The sequence below is a fragment of the Plecotus auritus genome (assembly GCF_963455305.1).
Source record: "Plecotus auritus genome assembly, chromosome: 8".
Classification (NCBI taxonomy): Eukaryota; Metazoa; Chordata; class Mammalia; order Chiroptera; family Vespertilionidae; genus Plecotus; species Plecotus auritus.
The window spans coordinates 88,920,580-88,943,100 of NC_137782.1; the positions used below are offsets into that span (position 1 = coordinate 88,920,580).

The 22,521-nt window shown below is 47.0% G+C and overlaps 1 protein-coding gene across 2 annotated transcripts in view; it reads right to left on the minus strand.

The window, feature by feature from the left end:
* The window catches only part of ATP9A (ATPase phospholipid transporting 9A (putative)), a 150,849-nt gene that overhangs the window by 50,746 nt on the left and 77,582 nt on the right, over positions 1–22,521 (minus strand). For both annotated transcript variants that reach the window (XM_080685178.1, XM_080685177.1), the window contains exons 10-13: positions 14,217–14,293; positions 12,561–12,721; positions 9,147–9,289; positions 8,086–8,198 (exon numbers count right to left, since the gene is read on the minus strand). In XM_080685178.1, the coding sequence (XP_080541304.1) occupies positions 8,086–8,198; positions 9,147–9,289; positions 12,561–12,721; positions 14,217–14,293 (494 nt within the window). The remainder of the gene's footprint in view (positions 1–8,085; positions 8,199–9,146; positions 9,290–12,560; positions 12,722–14,216; positions 14,294–22,521) is intronic.

The window sequence follows — 22,521 nt, forward strand, 5'->3', positions numbered from 1 at the left end:
TGTGCCTTGTAGGATGTTCAGCTGCACCTCTGGCCCCACCTCCTAGATCCCAGAAGCACCTCTCTCCCCTAGTGGTCTCAACAGATGCTACCAAATGTCCCGGGAGACCGAGCCCGTCCCTGGTTCAGAACCCCTGTTTTAAATGTTCACTCTTTGGTTTTGCATAAAAAACAGCAACTGCGACTGGCACTCTACAGGATTAACGACCATCAGTGACATGTAACTCAGCGCAGGGCCTGGGACAGTAACAGGAATGACACTCCTAGATGCGCGTACCGCACACGTGGTACCCAGCACTGCACTTAAGGTAGGTTTCCAAGAGCAATTTAAAGATAAATAAGTAAGTTTTTTAAAAGAGACTAATTGTATATGTGCTCAATTTTTGCTGACTTCAGTCCCTTAACTTGTGGAAGCAGCTACTCCACCCCCTTGTTCAGACCTTTCGACACATGGCTGAGCCTCCTGAACGGGTTAAGTCTTGGGGAAAGTGGCTTCAAGCAACATGGTAAAAACAGTATTAAAGGTTAACAAATTTGAGCTTTATTCTTGGATGGGTTGTGAAAAGCTGTGCGACCTTAAGCCAGCCACATCTGCCCTCTGGGCCTCAGTTTCCTGCAAATGAGAGGAGTGGGGTCCACACCCGAGTAGCAAGAATCCCAAGCCACCCGCTCAGCATCCCCAAAGTGGAAGGCACGCAGCCCAATCCTATCTGTGTTAAATATCAGGTGCCATGAAGACCTTCCTTTGAAAAGGGTTTCTATTGCCTTGAAATATAATTTTAAAAATTAAGACCACCAGGAAATGATCACTTGTTAACAGCTTATGTCTCAGATGCCTTCCCATGGCCCACGGGGTCCATCTGATTAGCCCCTGCCCATCTCTACAACCTCCTTATTCATTCTGCTCAAGCCACGCTGGCCTCTTCAGTTCTCTGAACACTGCCATGCTGCTTCCTGCCACAGGGCTTTGCACTTGCTGTACCCGCTGCCTAGAATACCATTTCCTGGATCTCTGCAGGACCGGCTTACTCTATCTCATCTTGGAGGTCTAAGTTCAAATGTTACCTCCTCAAAGAGGGCTTCTCTAAGCCCCTAAATCAGCAGTCACCAACCTTTTGGACCTCACGAACCACCAGTGGTCCACAGACCACCGGTTGGCGACTGCTACCCTAAATCTTATTACCCCACTTGCCCTCCCACTGTAAGTCATATTTCCCAGGGGGCTGTCATCCTCACTGTCTACAGCTGGCTTGTTGACCTGATGATTCTCCTGACAGACCCTGAGGACAGTTGTCTGCTGCATCCCTAGTATCTAAAGCAGGAACTACTTGCTGAACAAATGAACGATTTACTGTTCCTAAGGTGATGGTGGGGGTCCTGGCTTTACATGAATTTTTTTTTCCATCTCCAAGAAGAAATAAATGTCAAATGGACCCCCATCAGTTCCAGATTTTAAACCACAGTTTTGGACAAAGGACCTATAGTAGTCTTCCTGCCTCCACGGCTGCGTCCGGGAGCCTGAGATGTTGGTGGACATACTGGATGCTACATGCCATTAAAAACATATTTTGCCCAACAGAGGAGAAGCAAGCTAGTCTTTGAGAGTGAAATGTGTTTTATGCCGGTGAACACATGCCCAAAATAGAGAACAGATGGGTTACAAGAAACAAGAAAATGACTTTCGTTTAATTTTTTAATACTATTTTTAGCAGCGGCTTTGGACTCCTCGGGTAATTAGACAATTACTAAATTATTCTTGTCATGCAGGCACACACACCGCCCCGGCTTCCTGCTCTGTTAACCTCTGGTGTCAAGAGGACACGAGTTTCACTTCCAGGCCAAAGGGCACTGCATGGTAACAATAATTAGAGTAATGAATCAGAACTACAGTTTAAATGAATCACTATTTGCCAAGTGCTTTGGACGAGAAAGACTTTAACTCCAACATTACACCGAGGACCGCGGGTTTACAGAAAGGCTCTCCGTAGGACAGACGCCGACAGAAATGCGGTTTCCTAAGTTCTATGGTGTCTGTTCCAGGTACAGACGCATGTCCTCACTGTTGCCCACGTTCCTCAGCACCTGGACCAAATTATGATTTAGCAGGAGGGGCAATAGCAAGACCTTTGACAGAGCAATTGCTTTGGCTGGCAAGTTTTAGCAACAGTGGGTTGGAAGGAAAGGCCGAGTGAAGGACCCGCCACAAACCTTTGGATTCTGTAAGCAACCTGATTTCATGTCTACTACAGAAGACCAATTCTCCCACTGACATTCCAATGGGGGACAACCCAGGCAGCCCAGGTCTCTGCAAGGACCCCACTTTCAAGTAAGGGGACCATTTGACAACAAATCAGAAGATGAGGGTGCCTGGCCCCCACCAACAGGCGGCTGGTTTAACGCCTCCACGCTCATTTATTTCTCTCTTACATTAGCACGTATCCCCTTTCGTACTAAGGTGCTTCAGGGAGGAGGGGTCAAAACCACTGGTTCTGAAATTCTCTTAATTTTCAAGTAAAAGGCTCACTCGCACACCAAATGGTAATCCACGTGTATCCTTAGACCCTGGTAATTACCAAGGGCTCTGCCAGTGTTAGTATTGGGCCCGTCTTCAAACATCCTCACATTCCCCATATGGAAGAGTTTCAAATTGTACAGTGTTTACCTCTAGCCTCCTGCCCATGGGCCCTTTAACCTACACCCATTTCTTCTTACTTAAAAAATACCAGGGGAAAATCAAAACAGATGTGGACAGAGGCAGGTTACCAGTCTCGCTGCGCCGGGGGAAACCACCGGTCCTCTTACGGAGGGGGGAGAGAGGCCAACATCACTCCCACGAGGGCAGGAGTTGGGAGAGGAATCAAGACCTCCATGTGCAAAGGCCCCAGACTTGGGCCCTTGGGTGGGGTACTCGCACCAGCCAATGCTTCCGAGTCACTCTACGGCAATCAATGAGACACAGAGGATCAATGAGATAGATACAGGCCCCTGCTTCTCATTACTGACCCAAGGCAGGGGCATTTCCCAATGAGAACTCCAGTCTATGTAACAGGAAACAGTAGTACAAAAATTAAATACTGAGCCACCATGAATAGAAACGTTCTTTCTAAATGCAATTAAAATTTCACCACATAATGGACGTTCATAATATTAACCGACAGTATGGATGGATTGCAATTGGTGAAAACACACTGTTGAGGAGAAGGAATTCCTGTTTGGATAGTCCTACTTCACTCCCTAAGCAAAGCCCAAAGCTGGTAACGCACCAACCTCTAAGGGGCACCCTCACAGAGACAGGCTTGGAGCTGCTACTTCCAAATGAACCCACTGAGTTACAGGCTGAGAGTGAATGAAGAAATACAACGTTCACTACTGAACTGCAGACATCTTGGAGCATGACAAAGGCAGCACATTTCCATTCCTTGACATCGAACCCTAGAGAGCACAGAGTTTATCAACTGGGGTGATCTGGGCTACCATTTGGCAATATCGAGAGAGATTCGGGGTTGTCACCACTGGGGGCAGAGGAGGGAATGTGTACTACAGACAACCTGATGGCAGAGGGCAAAGACGCCGCTAAAATCCTAGAATTATACACAGGACACCCCCACAACACAGCCTTATCCAGCGCAATGTCATTCCCGAGGCTGAAAACCACCCTAAGCCATCGACACTATGAAGCCAGAGCCAGGCCCTAGCTGGTCTGGCTCAGTGGATAGAGCGTTGGCCTGGGGACTGAAGGGTCCCAGGTTTGATTCTGGTCAAGGGCATGTACCTTGGTTGCAGGCACATCTCCAGTGGGGGGTGTGCAGGAGGCAGCTGATCGATGCTTCTCTCTCATCAATGTTTCTAACTCTCTATCCTTCTCCCTTCCTCTCTGTAAAAAATAAATAAAATATATTTTAAAAAATAAAAATAAAGAAACCAGGGCCAGGAAGTGGCAGAGACCTAACTGCACAGGCTGGGTCCTGTCCATTTAAAATTTCAGTATTGTGTTCATCATGGATTTTCACATAAATTTTTATTACTGCGGCTTAGAGGAGGGAAGTCATCCTATTACATTTTGCTCCCAAGGTGCATACTCCACTCTTCTTACCCTAGTTAGTCCTGGACCTATTGTAAAACCACTAAAATTATGAGAATCACTGACAGGAGTGAAAACAGGAAGTTGGGTAGTGTTATTCTATCAGTGGTTCTTAACCAGAAATGCTTCTCAAAATAACCAGTAAATACTTTAATAATTTTAAGAAATATAGATGCTTGGGCCCCCCACACCTAAAGAATGCAAGAGGTTCCAGGTGTGTGTGTGTGTGTGTGTGTGTGTGTGTGTGTGTGTGTATATATATATATATATATATATATATATACACACATGTATGTATTTTTTTTTAACTTTACACAAAAGTCTGAAGTTCAACTCTAGTTAAAAAGAATTACAAGCCCAGCCAGTGTGGCTCAGTGATTGAGCATCGACCTATGAACCAGGAAGTCACGGTTCAATTTTCCGGTCAAGGCACATGCCTGGGTTGCGCGCTTGATCCTCAGTAGGGGCATGCAGAAGGCAGTCAATCAATGATTCTCTTTCATCATTGATGTTTCTATCTCTCTCTCTCCCCTTCTCCATTCCTCTCTGAAATCAATAAAAATACATTTTTTAAAAACAATAAAAAGATGAAATTCTAGAAAGATATGATAAAAACAAAAATCAGCATTTTTCATAGTGTTAGCTAATATCCCAAAATAACAACATATAGTCAGGAAAGGGACACTGGGAATTATAAAATTATACTTCAAATTGGCATATCTGTTATTCAATCAGAAAGGGGAATAAAGTTCTGACACTTGCTGCCACCTGGAAGAACTCTGAAGATATTACGTGGAGTGAAATAAGCCAGGTACTAAAGGTACTGTGTGATCTCATTTATACAAAACGTTCAAAGAAGGCACATCCATGGAGACAGAGCAGACTAGTGGTTGCCAGGGGCTGAGGGAATAAGGAGTGGGGGTGAGGTTTCTTTTGGGGGTGATGAAAATGTATGGAAATTACATAGCAGCAATCATTGTACAATGTTGAGAGCATACTAAAAAACACTGAGAACTGTATAATATTTTTTAAAGATACTTAACCATTTTTTAAACACATTTTTATTGATATCAGAGAGGAAGGGAGAGGGAGAAAGAGAAATATCAATGATGAGAGAGAATCATTGATCAACTGCCTCCTGCACGCCCCCTACTGGGGATCGAGCCCGCAACCCGGGCATGTGCCCTTGATTGGAATCAAATCTGGGACCCTTCAGTCTGTAGGCCGACACTCTAACCACTGAGCAACCAGCTAGGACAAGAATTGTATACTTTAAAAGTAAATATTTTAAGAATTTGACCAAGAATCGAATCCAGGACCCTTTAGTCAGCGGGCTGAAAACTGGCCAGGACTCATAATTCTTTTTTTTTTTTTTTTTTAATATATTTTTATTGATTTCAGAGAGGAAGGGAGAGGGAGAAAGAGATAGAAACATCAATGATGAGAGAATCATTGATCAGATGCATCCTGCATGCTGCCTACTGGGGATCCAACCCACAACCCAGGCATGTGCCCTGACTGGGATTCCAATTGTGACCTTCTGGTTCATAGGTCAATGCTCAACCTCTGAGCCACACTGGCAGGGTTCGCAATTCTTTTTAACTAGAGTTGAACTTTAGACTTTTGTGTAAAGTTAAAAACGATATATATATGCCTAGAATCTCTTGCATTCTTTAGGTGTGGGGGGCCCAAGCATCTATATTTCTTGAAATTTTATGGTTTGCAAATTTTATCTCAATTGTGTTGTAAAGGTACCAATAAATAAATGAACCAGAGGAAAAAATCATCACTTCGCCTTAGCCTGTCATGGTTTTATCACATAAGGTGTTGGCCATTTTTCTGTGGTTTACCTGTGCCTGTATTAATAATCTGGACCACCCTAGCCAGTTTGGTTCATAGAGCATTGGCATGTGGACTGAAGGGTCCCAGGTTCGATTCTGGCCAAGGGCAATGCTTGGGTTGCAGGCTCAATCCCCAGTAGGGGGCATGCAGGAGGCAGTTGATCAATGATTCTCTCTCATCATTGATGTTTCAATCTCTCTCTCCTACTTCCTTCCTCTCTGAAATCAATAACAATATATTAGAATAAAATAAAAAGCACATTTAAAAAATAATAATAATCTGCAGGACTTTTCCTGCAGGAATCTTTTATTTTTTTATTTTTTTAAATATATTTCATTGATTTTTTACAGAGAGGAAGGGAGAGGGATAGAGAGTTAGAAACATCGATGAGAGAGAAACATCAATCAGCTGCCTCCTGCACACTCCCTACTGGGGATGTGCCTGCAACCAAGGTACATGCCCTTGACTGGAATCGAACCTGGGACCCTGCAGTCCACAGGCTGACGCTCTATCCACTGAGCCAAACCAGATACAGCTGCAGGAATCTTTTAAAACCACCTGCCTTCTTTACAAAGTTACTTCAGTTAAATAACATCCCTCCAACCAGTCCCTGGACACTCCTAACACTGGCAGTCTACATTTCAATGTTCTGGAAAAACAACCGTGGAACTCCGACTCCTTTCGCAGGGCACCTCCAGGACCGCACCTGACAAATGCCGGTCTGATCTATGGAGTGAGGATCCCTGGGTCAATCTCAATACGATTAGTAAGATTTAAACTTTGCTTTAATTTTGAAGAGGAAAATAAAATGTACATGGGCACTCTAACCTTTCCTTCCTGCACCCCAAGGGGTCATCTTGCAAATTCTGTTTTGGAGTCCACAGATTTAGACACTGATGATCTGGAAAACAAGGGCGAAGCTCGGGTTCATGGCACAGGTTCTCAAACTGCTGCCCTTTGGAACCACCTGGTCCACCTGCTGAGACTGGGTCTAGGGATTCTGACCGCCCCTCCGCCACCTCCCCCACCACCCCGTGATCTGACCCCGGCATTCCAAATACTGGACTTTACAAAACACTGTTATAAAATCCTAGTCATAAACTCAAAAGGTCAGGTGAATGATGGAATGGGCTCCAGGGAATCTTTCTCGGGTGCTCATGGGTCCATAACTCAGTAATTGACTAAAAAAGAATCGTTGAATTGTACAATTAACATAGAGCTGAATTTTATGGCATGCAAGGTATGCCTCAATAAAGCTGTGAAAAAGAAAACACAGGAAAGCCTTCACACCTCTCATCACAAAAGAGTTCATGCATTTACTGCAGGATTTTTCGATGTCATGGGAGAAGGATGCACATTGGTGGAGGGGGAGGGGTACTATAATTCGGAGCTCACACAACCTCGAGATGACCTAACCCCTCAACACTAAGCTATTTTAAACCCAAGGGCAGGATATGGACAAATCCATTTTTGAGCTTCTAAGGAAGGGTTAGGAGTTAAAGTGCAAGGTCAGAAAAGTTGTTTTCTGACTTTTAACACTTAAAAAGCAAGGAAATTACAAAGAGTGTTACCCATACTAAACCAAAAATGGACCATAAAAGCTGAACTGCACAAATATCCTGAGAAGGCATGGCTTCTGTAAATTCCACGGGCTCTTCAAGTACACAAAACGGGCCGGGGGGACACACCACGACCGTGAGGCTGGCTCACAGTCATCGGCAGGCCCGCATGGCTGAGAAGGGGCCGAGGGGTGCTCAGCCTGGCACCGGAAAGCATGACAATCCACACAGTGAACCTCTGGACGGAAGTCTCAGTCCCCAAGAGGGAGCTGGACAGCACAGGGTGTGTCACTCAGCATTATGAGTTATATCTCAATATAGGTGTCCATCCACGTAAAGAACTGATTGGGGTATTGGAAGGTAAAGCAACACTGGTTTGGCTCAATGGGTAGACTGTCAGTCTGTGGACTGAAGGGTCCTGGGTTTGATTCCGGTCAAGGGCATATTCCTGGGTTACTGCTCAATCCCCAGGAGGGGGCCTGCAGGAGGCAGCAGACTAATGATATTCTCTCATCAGTGATGTTTCTCTCTTTCTCCCTCTCCCTTCCTCTCTGAAATCAATAAAAATACATTTTTTAAAAAAGAAAGAAAGGGAAAGCATTACCTGGGTGTAGATGCTGAAGATGTGGCTCTGCACTTCATCCATTGAGTCGAGGCCGTAGGCCACTGTGCCCAGATGGAGCCGCTTGAAAACCATCTCATTCTGGGTAAGAGTTCCTGAAACACAAGGCGAACGAGTAGCTGTGCTGACATCCTGGAGCCTTTATCCATACGAGCAGTAATGACAGCTGTTGCTTCTGCGTGTTTACTACACGTCAGACACTGGTCTCAGCACTGGCCCTGCTTGTGCTGTGCTGTTCTGCTGGCCTGGAATCCAACTCCCTTTCTTTTGAAAATGGCATCCAAGGTTTCCGTGGGGAAACGACCATCCTCGTTTCCTGGGATGGTCCTCAGGGAGTGTCAATCAGGATGCCTGTCTTGTTTCACTGGCCAGGAGGGTGGCACGTGACTTACACTAGTCCAATTAGATTCTATTTTGAAGGAGCCTCAATCGTGAGCAGGCAGAGGCATGGACGGAAGATGAGTGGAGTCCAGCCACCCCAGTGACAGACCCTACAGAGACCACCCAGGGGTCCTGATGCTGACACATCCGGGACTTCCCTGGCTCCTCTCCTTCCCAAAACCCAGTTTCTCTGATGTAGTGAACCACTCCGATCTCTGCAATAGATTCTCTTTGATCCTGCAGGCACTAAGAGGTAGACAGGAAGCTTAAACCCACATCTCCCCTCTCCCAGCCCTTGCTCTTCACCACTAGGATATTAAACTGCGGAGCAGGAATTTGGGGCGTGGTTATGAGATCAGGACTCCAAGTCAGACTGCCTGGGTTCAGAGCCTACTTCTGCCCCCAGGTGCTCTGATAAGTCAGTTAACTTGGGTTTCATTTGTTTACCTGCAAAAATACAAGGTTAGGATGAGGAATAACTTACATATAAACATACAAACACCCAAAACATAAGAAGTGTTATGTAAAGCGTAAAGCTCTGTTGCTATTATCACCATCACCATCACAAACACTACTCAGTCTTCATCAAAAGATGAAGGAAATAAAAAGCAGCAGGAGGATACGAGCACCTCTCGCGCCTGGACCCTGGGCAGGAAGCTCACCTGTCTTGTCTGTGAGCAGGTAAGAGATCCTCCCCAGCTGCTCAGGGATCGTGCTGGAGCGAACCACAGTCCCTGGGATTTTTGAATCCCTTCGAATCACCCAGCTGTACACGATCTTGCCCATGTCCAGGTTCACACGCAAACTGGCCAGAAAAACAGAGCCAACTTTAACAGGATACATGCAAGGCCCCTGTGTCTCTTTTGCAAACAGCAAGGACTCGAACTACTCATCATTTGTGCCACAACATCTGGAGTCACTCCCTACAGAAGCCACTGCTGGGGCTCAATCTCCAGATACAACAGGAGTCAACACCACTATCAAATTACATGAGGTTATTCTATCATGGGCCAAGGTCACTTAAACTACCGAAAAGGTAGTTGTTCTAGTCTTACTTTTATTTTTTAATTACTGGTCCTCTGAACTAATATACTTTTGATGCTCTGGCCTTTTTTTTAATTGTGGTAAAATATACACAACGTTTAAACCATTTTAAGTGGACAGTTCTGTGGCATTGAGCACTTCCACACTATTGTGCATTCACCAACACCATCTATGCCCACAATTTTTTCATCTTCCCAAATTGAAATTCCATGCCCATTAAACAATAATCCCCCACTTCTCCCCACCCTGGAAATCACCCTTCTACTGCTGTTTCTAGGACTTTCTTTCTAGGTACCTCACATAGGGGAACCATACAGTATTTTTCCTTCTGGGACTAGCTTATTTCACTCAGCACATCTTCGGGGTTCATCTATGTTGTAGCTGGTCAGAATTTCCTTGCTTTTTAGGAAAAATAAATAATATTCCATTGCGTGTATTCTACTCACTTTAAAATATTTTATTGCAAAAAAAAGTAAAATCTTCAAATTCACTCAGAATCCTTTAAACTAACCAAACTGCTTACTATTTTACTGGCTACCTGGGCCATATGAAGATTCAATTCAGTAATTTTCAATCATGTTGTAGACAGAATTTTAAAGGCCACCATTTTACTTAACATTACACCACACTTTTTCGCTGGCAACAAGGTAGACTTGTTTATTCTTGGAAACTATTACCCCGAGCACCTTGGTGAGGGGTTCGATCCCCCTGTACTGGTCACGCTGTTGTACCACAACGACAGTCTTGCCCTCAGAAAAAGACAAATTCTAGCTAGGATGATATAATTATGCAAAAGAAAAGACAACATATCAAGTGTAAAATAGAGATGATAAGCACTAAGTTTCAGGGGAAAGACATGGCTTACTTTAATAATTATCTACTGATCGCCCTGGCAGGGTAGCTCAGTTGGTTAGAGCGTCATCCCAATAGGCCAAGGTTGCGGGTTTGATCCTCAGTCAAGGCACATACAAGAATCAACCACTGTGGTACATCTACACAATGGAATACTACACTGCTGTAAAAAAGAAAGAACTCTTACCATTCTCAACAGCACGGATGGACATGGAGAGCATTATGCTAAGCCAGTGGTCGGCAAACTGCGGCTCACGAGCCACATGCGGCTCGTTGGCCCCTTGAGTGTGGCTCTTCCACAAAATACCACGTGCGGGCGCGCACATACAGTGCTATTGAAACTTTGTGGCCCATGTGCAGAAGTCGGTTTTTGGCTCTCAAAAGAAATTTCAATCGTTGTACTGTTGATATTTGGCTCTGTTGACTAATGAGTTTGCCGACCACTGTGCTAAGCGAAATAAGCCAGTCAGAAAAAGATAAATATCACATGCTCTCACTCATTTGTGGAATATAATGAACAACATAAACTGATGAGCAAAAATAGAGCCAGACATAGAAGCATTGAACAAACTTCAGAGGGATGGCAGGGAGGGGCAAGGGAGGGAAGAGATCAACCAAAGGACTTGTATGCATGCATATAAGCATAACCAATGGACACACACAGTAGGGGGCTGAGGGCATGTGCTGGGGGATGGGGTGGCCGGGGAGAGGTCAAAGGGGAAAAAGGAGACATATGTAATACTATATGTAATATTTTAAACAATAAATAATTTTTTCTAAAAAATCAACCGATAAGCCCTGGTTGGTGTGCTCAGTGGTTAGAGCGTCAGCCCATGCACCAAAGGGTCTCGGGTTTGATTCCCGGTTAAGGGCACAGGCACCTACTTGGGTTGCAGGTTCCATCCCCAGCCCTGGTCAGGGAGTATGTGGGAGACAACTAATCAGTGTGTCTCTCTCACATTGATGTTTCTTTCTTTCTCTCTCTTCCTCCCTCCTTCATTCCCTTCCACTCTCTAAAAATCATTGGAAAAAATATCCAAATATCCTGAGGATTAATAAAATGACAAAAAAAATCAACCAATTAATGTATAAACAAGCGGGAAAACAAATCAGTGTTTCTCTCTCTCTTCCTTTCTCTCTTTCCCTTTCTCTCTCTCTCTCAAATCAATCAATAAAAAATTATTATTTACTGATCACTTGCCATGGATAAAGTAGAAAAAAATATCCAATAATAGGGAACAGAATAAATTGTTAAACCTAGAATATATACTAGGGCAGTTCTAAAAAATGATAGGTTTCCAAGTATATTTGATGTGAGACGCTATTTGCAACACACTGCTGTTAAAAAAAAGAGAGACTTTATGTAGAGCAGAGTCTCTTTTTTCTAAAATAGAAAACAGTCTATAAAAAGATACATCCCAAAATATTAATAGCAATTATCACTAAGTTGTGAGATTAGAAGTGATTTTTATTTTAATCTTTTGCTACTATGAATCTTTGTTTTTTTCTACTATGATAACTTATTACTGATATCATTTTTAAATCATTTATTCAGACTCCAAATGAGGAAAGCAGACAATTGGCATGTACCATCCAGCTTCCACTGCTAATCAATCTTAATATTATCTCCTGTTGAGCCCAGACTCAGGCTCAGAATCCTTCTCAACACAGCCACTACCAACATCTTGGAGCTGGCAGACGAGATGAACTCTAATTGGCATCCCTATGATAGACTGGGCAAGGCAATATCTTTTGAGCAACGAGTCCCTTAAGAAAGGATGGGTCAGCCCTGGCTGGTGTCGCTCAGTTGGTTGAGCATCGGCCCCTCCACCAAGAGGTCACCTGTTCGATTCCCGATTACAGCGCATGCCCAGGTTGTGGGTTCGTTCCCCAGTAGGGGGTGTTCAAGAGGCAGCCAAGTGATGTTTCTCTTTCATCAATGTTTCTCTCTCCCCCCGTCCTTTCCCCTCTCTCTCTCAAATCAATAAAAACATATTTTTTTAAAAAGAAAAAGAAAGGATGGGTCATGGAGGCATGAACCCTTCCAATGCTACCGCCACAAACCATGGCTCACACTCCGGAGGATCCTGACTATTCTCAGTCATCACTCAGCAAAGGGTCCAGCTGGTAAAGAGAAGAAATTATCACGACACCCAAATGCAAGCTCATTCTCTGCATACCTGATGGGAATGATGTTGGAAAACAAGAGGAGGAAGCGGATGATCTGCAGGTACCAGCGTCCAGCAAAGTGCTGAAGGGCCACCATGACCAGTGACACCACCACCAGAGCACCAAAGAGGATCTTTGTGAGGCAGTTCACTTCCAGGTCAAACAGGCCAATCTGGGGGACAAGGCACAAAGGATTAGCTGGTGCAACCCACAGCTACGAACACCTGCACCCAGGTGGGACACTGGGACCATCAGCACCCACAGCTTTGGTTGAGAACACTGGGCGCCCTGGGCTGCAGTCCATAACAGGCATCTCCGGGACCTCAAGGAATTCTGCTTTCAGGGTTTTTCAGACTTAAGATTTAGACCTGGAAACACATACGCAGGTCATTGCTGCGCTTGGTGGGGCTGTACACTGCATGGTCTCCACCATCCTACACAGTGATCTGTAAAATGAGTCTACACTCCCAGCACCGTCCCACACACTAAGTCAGGTGTGCCTGAAAGTTTGGGGCACACACCTCTGGTGGCACCTGATTTTCAGGTGCTGCATTAATAAACATTGTTTGTTTAATAATTACATATTTATTTCAGTGTATTCTTTCAATGTACCTAGCACAACAGACCCATAACTTCACTGAAATATGGCCTAAGATGTGACAAAAATATCAAATAAATGCCATTTAGAGTTGTAATGGTGGGGTGGAAATGACTGGAGTTTGGGAAACAGCAATTGTTCATGGAATTGACAAAGGAAATCATTCTGCAATATTCTAACTTAAAAATTGGAGGAGGGGAGTGGCTGGGAGGGAGGGTCATGGTGTAAAATGAGCACTAACAGAGCAGAGAGCAGATCTGACCCTGTCGGCCATCAGCAGAGTTTGACTGGGCCTGCCCCTTGGGCACAGCACACACCGGGCACAGCGTGGCAGGGGCGAGGCCACTTCTCCTCCAGGAGGTGAGGCCAGGGAAGCACCTGCTCAGAGGCTGGCGTAAGGATGATATGAGATGAGATGCATGTGAAGGACACGACATAACACAGCAAACAACAATTTGCTTTACCTTAAAACCTTTTAAAATGCGATGTATTAAAAAATGGGAATACACCCTGACCAGTGTGGCTCAGTGGTAGAGCGTCAGCTCACATATTGAAGCATCTCCGGTTTGATTCCCAGTCAAGGGCATGTACCTGGGTTGCAGGTTCGTTCCCCAGCCCTAGGTAAGGGTCATGCGGGAGGCAATCAATCAATGTGTCTCTCTCACATTGATGTTTCTCTCTCTCTCACCCTCCCTCCCTTCCACTCTCTAAAAATGAATGGAAACAAATATCCTCAGGTGAGGATTAACAACAACAAAAAGAAGGGGAATTTAAAAATGTTCTGGTCATAAAAAATTTTTTTATTTAAAAAATAAAAAAGTAAGTGTTTTAATTTTATGTATTTGTATATATATAAATAGCTACTTATGTATTATATGTGTGCATATCTACATATATGTATATATACCTACAGATATATATGTGAAAAGATAGTAGGTTTGTATAAATGAGATAATACTGTTAGGAGTTCCAGCTTTTAACTCTAGCTCCTCACTCCCAACACCAATCATCAAAGTACATCAGGTCGAAAGGTCTGACAAGGAGACACTTCTTGTGACCCTGTACGCACCTTACTTCGGGGATTTGAGGTATTCATGACACTCCGGAGTTCTCTGCCCGTGTAAAGAACAACACCCACAACAGTTCCTAGAACAGAAAAACACGACACAAAGAACTGTTAGTGTGGACAGACGGGCTTACGAACACCAGATCCTGAGCTGCCTGCAGGAACGTCTTCTAAGTCCCACAGCCACACAGGGCGAGTGTCAGCGTGTTCACATCGGGGCCAGCCAATGACCCATGGCCACACTGACCAGCATGGAAGCTGCTAGCCAGTGCAGCCCTTTAAATTCAATTAAAATGAAATCAAATAGGCAGGAGAACCAAAATGGTGGCGTAGGTAAATGCCGGTACTCGCCGCCTCCCACAACCACATCAAAATTACAACTAAAATACAAAACCACCATCATTCAGAATCGCCTGAAAGATGGCTGAATGGAAGTCCTACAACTAGAGAAGAAGAAAGTATGTTGAGACTGGTAGGAGGGGTGAAGGCACAGAACAGGCTGGGCCGGCACATACATGGGCCGTTTTTTTTTTTTAATCCAGAGGGAGAGCGTGCCTGCTGAGGTCCCCATGAGGACAAGCCCCACACCAGACTCCCCACTCAGGGCCCCAGAGCTGGGGAGAGAAGTCCCCATAACTTCGGGCTGTAAAAACCAGCAGGGATTGTGGCTGCGGGACACACACGGAGGCTGCTGGAGACCCAGGTGTATCTCTTAAAGGGCCGGGCATGAACTTAGTCGGACTCGCTTCCTCTGAGCTCTAGCACTAGGATGCACTGGGGAAACCAGACACATACGAGGAGAAACTGAATTGTCTGGCTTCGGGGCAGGAACTTGGGGGCAGATTTCTACCAGATGGAGGTGCTCCCAGGAGTCATTGTTCCTGTGCTGGGACCTCCCCAGTCACAGAGCTGACTGGCAGCCATATCTGAGTCCCCATCAGCCTGGAGCACACTGTTTGCTCCACCCTGGTGATTCCCTGAGACTCCACCCCACCCAATTTGCAGCCCCACCCAAGCTGTTTGCAGCAGCTCTTCCATATGAATGGCCCGTCAGGCTTCCGACTTTGCTAAAGTCTCTCAACATGCCCCAAACCTATCAATAAAAGGCCCGAGACCTGGCACTAGCACCAGCCTGCCTTGCTTCTTAGCTGGGCCTCACCTGAGGCCCAAACCCAATATAAACAGGCACTTCCAAACCCAACACAAATAGGAGGAAGCTGCAGATCTCTCTGTAGCTCCTGCCAGGTGGCCCCAGGCAGTGGCTGACTTTGCACCTCCCTGGAGACCCAAGAGCCAGTGCACCCGGTGGACAGCTTCAGACCATACCAGATTACAACACTACACATCCACAAGCAACACACTCAAGAGGCAGACTCAGCGAGCACCAAAGTCCCACTGAAGCAAGTCCTGCTCCACAGGGGTGTTCCCGCACAGCAGCTCTCCCACTATAGTCGCAGCTGTTCCTCACAGCCAATTGGCCTGGAGGTCAATTCCTCCCAGTGACACCAACAGCAATCAAGACTCAACTACAACAAGGCTGTGCACACAGCCCACAAAGGGACACACCTAGACTGCCCAGCTCAGGTGACTGGGGAGGCTGAGCCACTGGGCCCTATAGGACACCTATTACATAAGGCCACCCTACCCACTCCAGGAGGCATAGCAGCTCTACCCAATACATGGAAACAAACACAGAGAAGCAGCCAAATTGTGGAGACAAAAAAACATGTCACAAATAAAAAAATGGAAAAAAGTGAACTACTGGATACAGAGTTCAAAACCATAGTTACACGGTTACTCAAGGATCTTCAAGGGACTTAGTGAGACTGTCAAGGATCTTAGTAAGAATGTCAAAGACATGAAAAAGAACCAGTCAGAAATTAAGCATACACTAACTGAAATAAAGAATAACTTACAGGGATTCAACAGTAGAGTAGAGGATTCTGAGAATCAAAACAACGATTTGAAATATGAGGAAGCAAAAAAACAACAATCAGAAGAGCAAAAAGAAAAAAAGAATTCTAAAATATGAGATAGTATAAGGAGCCTCTGGGACAACTTCAAGCGTACCAACATTTGCATTATGAGGGTGACAAAAGAGAGAGAGCAAGATATCAAAAACCTGTTTGAAGAAATAATGACAGAAAACTTCCCCTACCTGGTGAAAGAAATAGACTTACAAGTCTAGGAAGCATAGAGAGTCCCAAACAAGAAGAACCCAAAGAGGACCACACCAAGACACATCATAATTAAAATGCCACAGGCTAAAGACAAAGACAGAATCTTAAAAGCAGCAAGAGAAAAGCCATTAGTTACCTACAAGGGAGCACCCATACAACTGTCAGCTGATTTCTCAACAGAAACTATGCAGGCCAGAAGAGAGTAGCAGGAAATATTCAAAGTGATGGATAGCAAGGACCTATAACCAAGATTACTCTACCCAGCAAAGCTATCATTCAGAATTGAAGGTCAGATAAAGAGCTTCACAGACAAGAAAAAGCTAAAGGAATTCATCACCATCAAACTAGTATTACATGAAATATTGAAGGGTATTCTTTAAGAAGAGGAAGGAGAAGAAGCAAAAGAACAAAAATATGAACAATAAAGTGGCAATAAATACATATCTATCAAAAATTGAGTTTAAAAATCAAAATAAACAAATAAGAAATCTAATGAACAGAATAAACTGGTGAATAAAATAGAATCAGAGGCATGGAAATGGAACAGTTTGAAGATTCTCTGAGGGAAGGGGTTCAGGGGCTGGAAAGAGATTAAACAAAGATCTTATATTTATACTAGGAGCCCAGCGAGTGAAATCGCACGGCCCTGCCACCCACCCGCCGCCCACCCTGCCTTGACACCCAAACTTCTCCACGCAGAGCTCCAGCACGCCTGGCCCAGCCCCCGACCCCTCTGGCCTTCTCTAGCTCCTTCAAGCCCTGCCCTCAGTCCCTTGAGTCACCTCAGGCTGGTCCCACCCTGTCATGGTGCCGGAGGAGAGCGTGATAGCCTCCCGCCTGCTGTGCTCCTTCCCCTGGCAGGTGGGTGGCAGGGTGCTCTGAGTGCGAGCGGTGGGTGGCAAAGGACTGGTGAGGGGGGTGCTACGGGCTCTCCCCCGCCACCCTCCCCGGCACGGGATGGTCCCGCCTCCTCTAGGTGCCTCTCCGCTTCCACCCCATCTCCAGAGCAACGCCCCGCCGTGCATGCACAGGCAGCCTCCTGCAATCAGTCGTTACGTGTTACGGCATCCCAACCATTAGCATATTAACTATTTATTATTATGATGTGCATTACCTATGGGCACAGACAATATGGTGGTGAAGACCCTGGCCTGAGTGGCTCAGTGGCTGAGTGCACACCTATGAACCAGGAGGTCTTGGTTCGATTCCCAGTCAGGGCATATGCCTGGCTTGCGGGCTCAATCCCCAGTAGGGGGTGTGCACGAGGCAGCCAGTTGATGATTCTCTTTCATCAATGATGTTTCTATCTCTCTCTCTCCCTCTCTTTTCCTCTCTGAAATAAATAAAAATATGTAAAAAAAAAAAAAAAAAGACCTAGGGTGGGGCAGGAACCAGGTAGAGGGGAGCAATGGGGGGAAAAAAAATAGGGACATCTGTAATACTCTCAGCAATAAAGAGATAAAAAACACCTACCAATTGTTAAAATTTTAAAAACTAAAAAGAAAGATGTAAGGCAGAGGAGGAATAAAGGTTAAAGAGCAGTAAAAAAAGAAACCAAATACAGTTCTCCATTTTCACTGGCCACATTTCAAGTGTTCAGTAGTCACATGGGGCTAGTTAATGCCTACAACATTCATTCCTACCTCCATAAACTACTATGGAAACTCAGGAACACACCCATCTTCTTAGAGCACATTCTTGCCACTGAATCTGATTCTGTTTGAATTCTGTGTCTGACTGGCATGTTTGTGGGGTGTCTGTCCAGGTGACAATCCATTCCTGAGAACTCCCACCCATCCACCTCCTGGCACAATAATGAAAGGCATCAATCGTTCTAAAAGTAAATGACTTAAAGAAATACAAATGGCCAGTTAACAGGAGAAAAGGTACTCAACCTAGTGAATAATCAAAGAAATGTAAGACAAACCATTTTTATCCCTATCATAGCAACAAAAATTCCAAAGACTGATGTCCAGTGTTAGCCAAGAGGTGGGGAAATGGACAACATCTATCAAAAAATTTACTTTTGTTTCCCTTTTCAGTGTGTGCCAAGAAAAAGTTCAACACAGTGGGGAAGACAGACAATCGTGGAGGGAAGCAAGAGACATGGTAACAATGAGAGTGCTAGGTCCTATGATGAAAACAGCTGAAGAAGAGACGGGAGAGGAAGCCCTGGAGGAGGAGGCCAGGGAGGAGGAGGTCCCAGGAGGAGGAGGCCAGGGAGGAGGAGGCCCAGGGAGGAGGAGACTGAGGAGGAGGAGGCCAGGAAGAAGGAGGTCCAAGGAAGAGGAGGCCAGGGAGGAGGAGGCCCAGGGAGGAGGAGACCACGGAGGAGGAGGTCCTGGAAGAGGAGGCCCAGGGAGGAGGAGGCCCAGGGATGAGGAGGAGGCCCGGGAGGAGGAGGTCCAGGAAGGAGGAGGCCCAAGGAGGAGGAGGCCCAGGGAGGAGGAGGCCAGGGAGGAAGAAGCTGAGGAGGAGGAGGCCAGGAAAGAGGAGGAAGAGAAGGACAGGGAGGAGGAGGCCAGGAAGGAAGAGGTCCAAGGAGGAGGAGGCCAGGAAGGAGGAGGTCCAAGGAGGAGGAGGCCCAGGGAGGAGGAGGCCAGGGAGGAGGAGGAGGCCCAGGGAGGAGGAGGAGGCCCAGGGAGGAGGAGGTCAGGGAGGAAGAGGCCCAAGGAGGAGGAGGCCCAGGGAGGAGGAGGCCAGGGAGGAGGAGGGGGGCTGGGAGGAGGAGGCCAGGGAGGAGGAGGCCCAGGGAGAAGGAGGAGGGCCTGAAGGAGGAGGCCAGGGAGGAGGAGGCCCAGGGAGGAGGAGGAGGCCCGGGAGGAGGAGGCCCAGGGAGAAGGAGGCCCAGGGAGGAGGAGGCCCAGGGAGGAGGAGGCCCCGGAGGAGGAGGCCAGGGAGAAGGAGGAGGGCCTGAAGGAGGAGGCCAGGGAGGAGGAGGCCCAGGGAGGAGGAGGAGGCCCAGGGAGGAGGAGGAGGCCCGGGAGGAGGAGGCCCAGGGAGGAGGAGGCCCCGGAGGAAGAGGCCCAGGGAGAAGGAGGCCCAGGGAGAAGGAGGCCCAGGGAGGAGGAGGCCCAGGGCGAAGGACAGGGAGGAGGCGGCCCAGGGAGGAGGTGGAGGTCAGAGAGGAGGAGGCCAGGAAAGAGGAGAAAGAGAAGGCAGGGAGGAGGCAGCCCAGGGAGGAGGAGGCCAGGGAGGAAGAAGCTGAGGAGGAGGAGGCCAGGAAAGAAGAGGAAGAGAAGGCAGGGAAGAGGAAGAGACGGCAGGGAGGAGGAAGCCCAGGGAGGAAGAGACTAGGGAGGAGGTGGAGAAGGGGAGGCTGCACTTGCTACTGGATGTCAGAGAAGCTATTGCTGGGTTGAGCACATCTGAACTAAAATTTGAAACATGAGGAGGGGCCATCCCTGCCAAACTCTCAGGGAAGACCCCAGGAACACAAACAATCGGGTGTGTGCTGGAAAAAGCAAACACCTAACCTTCTCTCCCCTGAAGAATACTGGTGGAGGATGTACAAAAACTCAGAGACTCAGGCACAGCCTCAGGAAAGAGCTGGCCCAGATGAAGTGCGGGGCCCGTGGCTCCTGGACAAAGAGCCCCAGGAGGAGGCACTGAAGTCCCTCCAGTTTAGCGCACAGAGTTCTGCACGAGGCGGTTCCGGGCAGGGAGGCTGCCAGCAGATGGCAGGCTGGGGAGTCGCTGGCCGCTCCCAGAAGGTGGCAGGCTCCTGTGCACGCAGGTGCGGCCACAGCAGATGGTGGGCAGTGGGAGCCGAGCCTGGACTGAGCTCACTCGCTCCACGCTGGCCTCGAGGTCCAAAGTCCAGGTGCATGAGGTTTCACAGGAAATGCACAGAACTCTCCTGTTTCCTCCACCTCTCCTGTAACCCGTGTTAATAATATCAAGGGCTCCCCAAGGGAGGGTCCCCCACTGGCACTAGCCAACCTCAGTGCCTGATGCTGCTGAAATGGCCTTCCCCCCAACATCTCCCTGTGCTCAAGACCAAAATGGTCACCACCAGATCCAAAGCGGCCTCACCGCCCAGACAGAACGCACACGCCGGCCCGTAGCGGAGCGCTGGTTTGGTTTGCACAGTGCTTTAAGGGGTTGAAGTCGCTGGTAACTTTTAATGACGGGAGCTTTCATTTAAACAATGGAGATTTCTGGCTTCTCCTGGAAAATTGGAAGATCTGGTGACGCTGGGTCCACGTTCCTCATGCGACCCCAGCCTCTCCAGCCCAGGCCTCGGACCCCGCCTCCCACGCTGTCCGTTCTGCTGTCCCTCGCCCTCTGCAGCCCGCTGACCATGAATCCTCTCCATCCTGCCAGCTGGCCCCCAGCCACTTGCTCGAAGGAGCCAGGCTGCCATGGTCGGCATTTCATGAAGTTCTTCCTAACTCTGCACAGCAGTGTGGTCCCAGGTCAGACCTCACTGCGACCCCTTTGTTCCCTGTCAGCAACAAGATAAATGCTGAGCCCACGAGAGCCAGCGTTCAGAAATGTTTATGGCAATTAGGCACTCTGTGATGCCGAGTGTGCGGTCACAGGACAAGCCCCGCTGAACACGGGACATTATCACACTCGTGTAGCAAGGTGCACATGGCGTGACCTGCCTGCTGGTCACACACAGCAGGACACTGATCCATCTGCTACAGATTTGGAGGGGGGCGTGCGTGGTTGGGGAGACCAATAAAATGGTCCCTCACCACTGAGAGTCTTGGAAAAACTGGACTAGAACACATGGGTTCCGTCACATCCGGCCACCTTCTCTGCCAAGCCTCCCCCTACCCTTCCCTCTTACCGCCCTGGTGACTCCTCACCCAGCAGCACTGTGTTGAGTTACCATGGCAATTGCATCCTCTACAGATTGATGCTGGACCCCCAGCACCTACCCTAGCACACCTTTTTTTTTTTTTAAGAGAAAGGGGAAGCTCAGACAGTGTGGCTCAGTGGTTGAGTGTCAACCAGGAGGTCATGATTTATTACTGGTTAGGGCACATACTGGGATGGTGGGCTCGATCCCCAGTTGAGGGAATGCATGAGGCAGCTGATTAATGATTTTTTTCTCTCATCATTGATGTTTCTATTTCTCTCTCTCCCTCTCCCTTTATCTCTCTGACATCAATAAAAACATATTTTATAGAAAAGAGAGAGACAGAGAAACCTCAGTATGAGAGTAGAACATTGATCAGCAGCCTCCTGCACGCCTCCTACTGGGGATCGAGCCACAGCCCAGGCACGTGCCCTGATGGTGAGTTGAATCAGCAACCTTTCCCTGCACAGGATGCCCAGCCAACTGAGCCACACCAACCAGGGGAAACTTTATTATTTTTAAACTTCCAACTAATAAGAGCAGAGTGACCAAGACACAGGAGTTAGATTCTAAAGGGAACACAGAGGCAACATGTCATACAGGTAAGATTACTCTTGGTGGCCATTTCTTGAGTTGAACACTTAAAGGAAATGGCTTGCGTTTAACTCCATGTTTGCATTAGAATCAGACTGCAGTGAGAAGTCAGGGAAACTGAGGCCAGCTACAGACATGCTGGATGCCCAGCTCCTGACTCACTCCAAAGCATACACCTGCTGAAGGGGATGCAGGCAATGCCACTGGAGCACTGGAACCCTGCTCTCTCTCTCTTCCCACATCACCAAGCACAGAGATTAATTCAAACAACTGAAAAAAAAAATGCCAACTCCCACAATGCATTTCCCGTGAACTGTTGCAAAATCTTTTCCCCATCTTCAAGATCCCAATTCGCCTTCCACTCTCCTCCTCCCAAGAGTTGACCACTCCAAGGCTGTGTGACCTTAGGCACGTTACTTAACCTCTCTGAGTCTCCATTCTACATTCCATTAAATGTCCTCATTTTATGACATGAAACCAAAACAAGAGAATGGCAGCAAAGCACTTTGTAAATAAAAAGTGCCTGATAAATAGGAATATTGTTAATCTCTGAGATTAAAGTTGACAACCAGACTTTTACACCCTCACTCCCTCCACATCAGAATTCGATGCATCTTCACCTAAACCATTTGCCTTTTTAGTGGTTTCAGAGGAAATTTATAGAAGTCTCTCTCCGGTTTCCTCCCCTCTCCTCTTTAACTTACATTAAACATATAGCAAACTG